The following is a 2,103-nucleotide window of genomic DNA, read 5'->3' as shown; positions in this document are numbered from 1 at the left end:
GGCGTCCCAAAGTGCTGGGATTACAGGTGTGAGCCACCGTGCCCGGCCTATCTTTTTAGTTTTATTTATTTATTTATTTATTTCTTGAGACAGAGGTATTGCTCTGTTACCCAGGCTGAGTGCAGTGGCCCCATCTTGGCTCACTGAAACCTCCTCCTCCTGGGTTTAAGCGATTCTCCTGCCTCAGCCTCCTCAGTAACTGGGATTACAGGTGCGTGCCATCATGCCTGGATACTTTTTTATTTTTAGTAGAGACAAGGTATGTCGGCCAGGCTGTCTCAAACTCCTGACCTTAAGTGATCCACTTGCCTCAGCCTCCCAAAGCTCTGGGATTACAGGTGTGAGCCACCGCACCAGGCCTCACCATCCCTTTTTAAATGCCAATTTTGCTGTGGGAAAAAGATACCAGGTAAGAGATATAACAAAGAAGTCTAGAATGAAACAGTCAGGCTTTCTTTTTTTTTTTTTTTTTTGGAGACAGAGTCTCACTCTGTCCCCCTGGCAGGAGCGCAGTGGCACAATCTCAGCTCACTGCAAGCTCCGCCTCCCGGGTTCCTGCCATTCTCCTGCCTCAGCCTCCCAAGTAGCTGGGACTACAGGCGCCCGCCACCGCGCCTGGCTAATTTTTTGTATTTTTAGTAGAGATGGGGTTTCACCATGGTCTCGATCTCCTGACCTTGTGATCCGCCCGCCTTGGCCTCCGAAAGTGCTGGGATTACAGGTGTGAGCCACCGCGCCCGGCAGGCTTTCCTTTTTTAACTTCTGCTTCCTATATTAGGTAATTTGTAGACTGGGATGGCCCTGACCAGCCCCAAGGTGCCCACCAGTCCATACTTGCGTCAAACACGTGCAGCTTCGTGTCCTGCACAGGCTGGGCACCTCTCTCTCCGCCCCCAAAGACATACAGCTGGTTTCCAATGGCTGCGGATGATGTGTGGAATGTTCTTGGGGATGGTGGGGGGCTGGTCACTTCTGGCGTGGTCCACATCTTGGTTTCTGGGCCAGAGAGAATGAAGGCACTTAAAATACCGAGGTTGAGGGGCTTCTGACCTTGACTCTGGGGCTGAGTGAAGTCAGTTTTCAAACTCCAATCCCAAGTGGGGACAGCATAGTTTTGGGCAGGGATCTCATACTCACAAACATCAAGGAAGAATGAAGATGATACTTAGGATTTGCCAAGACAGTCCAAAATCCCCAAGATTTAAAAGCCGTAAGTACAAGAATGGGGTCAGGCTGGGTGCAGTGGCTCTTGCCTGTAATCCCAGCACTTTGGGAGGCCAGGGCAGGCGGATCACTTGAGGTCAGGAGTTCAAGACCAGCCTGGCCAACATCGGGTGAAACCCCATCTCTACTAAAATTAGCCAGGCATGGTAGTGGGGACCTGTAATCCCAGCTCCACAGGAGGTTGAGGCAGAAGAATCGCTTGAACCCAGGAGGCGGAGGTTGCAGTGAGCTGAGATTGCACCACTGCACTCCAGCCTCGGCAACAGAGCGAGACTCTGTCTCAAAAAAATAAAATAAAATAAAATCACCCTCTTTGACAGAAGTTTTCCAAATTCTCACTGTATTTTATTTCAATGGATACCACTGTTGAAAATCAAAAGGCCAGGGTTCTACAACCGATTTCCCTTTGCCAAACCTTAACTACACCAACTACCACAATTATTGAGCATTAATTATGTGCCAGATACTGAGTTTATTAAAATCCTTGACAAATTAACAAGGTAGAAACTATTATTATCCAGTGTGACAGAACACAGAGGCAGAGAGAGATTAAGTCACTTGTCCAAGGTCATAGTTAGTGCCTAGCAAAGCAGAGACCCTCATCTGTGCCCTTAACCACCACATCATACTGCTACTCCTCCAAGCAAATTGGCTTCACAATTAGCCAAATGGTCTGCCAAGTGTCTATCTCTTTCTTCTTTTTTTTTTTTTTTTGAGACAGAGTCTCGCTCTGTTGCCCAGGCTGGAATGCAGTGGCCGGATCTCAGCTCACTGCAAGCTTCGCCTCCCGGGTTCACGCCATTCTCCTGCCTCAGCCTCCCGAGTAGCTGGGACTACAGGCGCCCGCCACCTCGCCCGGCTAGTTTTTTGTATTTTTTA

General features: G+C 49.1%; 1 protein-coding gene across 1 annotated transcript in view; it reads right to left on the bottom strand.

Annotated features, from left to right (window-relative positions):
- Window positions 1-2,103, bottom strand: part of RABEPK (Rab9 effector protein with kelch motifs) — a 33,754-nt gene that overhangs the window by 11,473 nt on the left and 20,178 nt on the right. The window contains exon 6 of the mRNA XM_011988699.1: window positions 825-996. Within this exon, the coding sequence (XP_011844089.1) occupies window positions 825-996 (172 nt within the window). The remainder of the gene's footprint in view (window positions 1-824; window positions 997-2,103) is intronic.

The sequence above is a fragment of the Mandrillus leucophaeus genome, unplaced genomic scaffold (assembly GCF_000951045.1).
Source record: "Mandrillus leucophaeus isolate KB7577 unplaced genomic scaffold, Mleu.le_1.0 Scaffold335, whole genome shotgun sequence".
NCBI lineage: Eukaryota > Metazoa > Chordata > Mammalia > Primates > Cercopithecidae > Mandrillus > Mandrillus leucophaeus.
The sequence above is the reverse complement of the archived record's forward strand: the minus strand, read 5'-3'. Positions and strand labels throughout refer to the sequence as shown.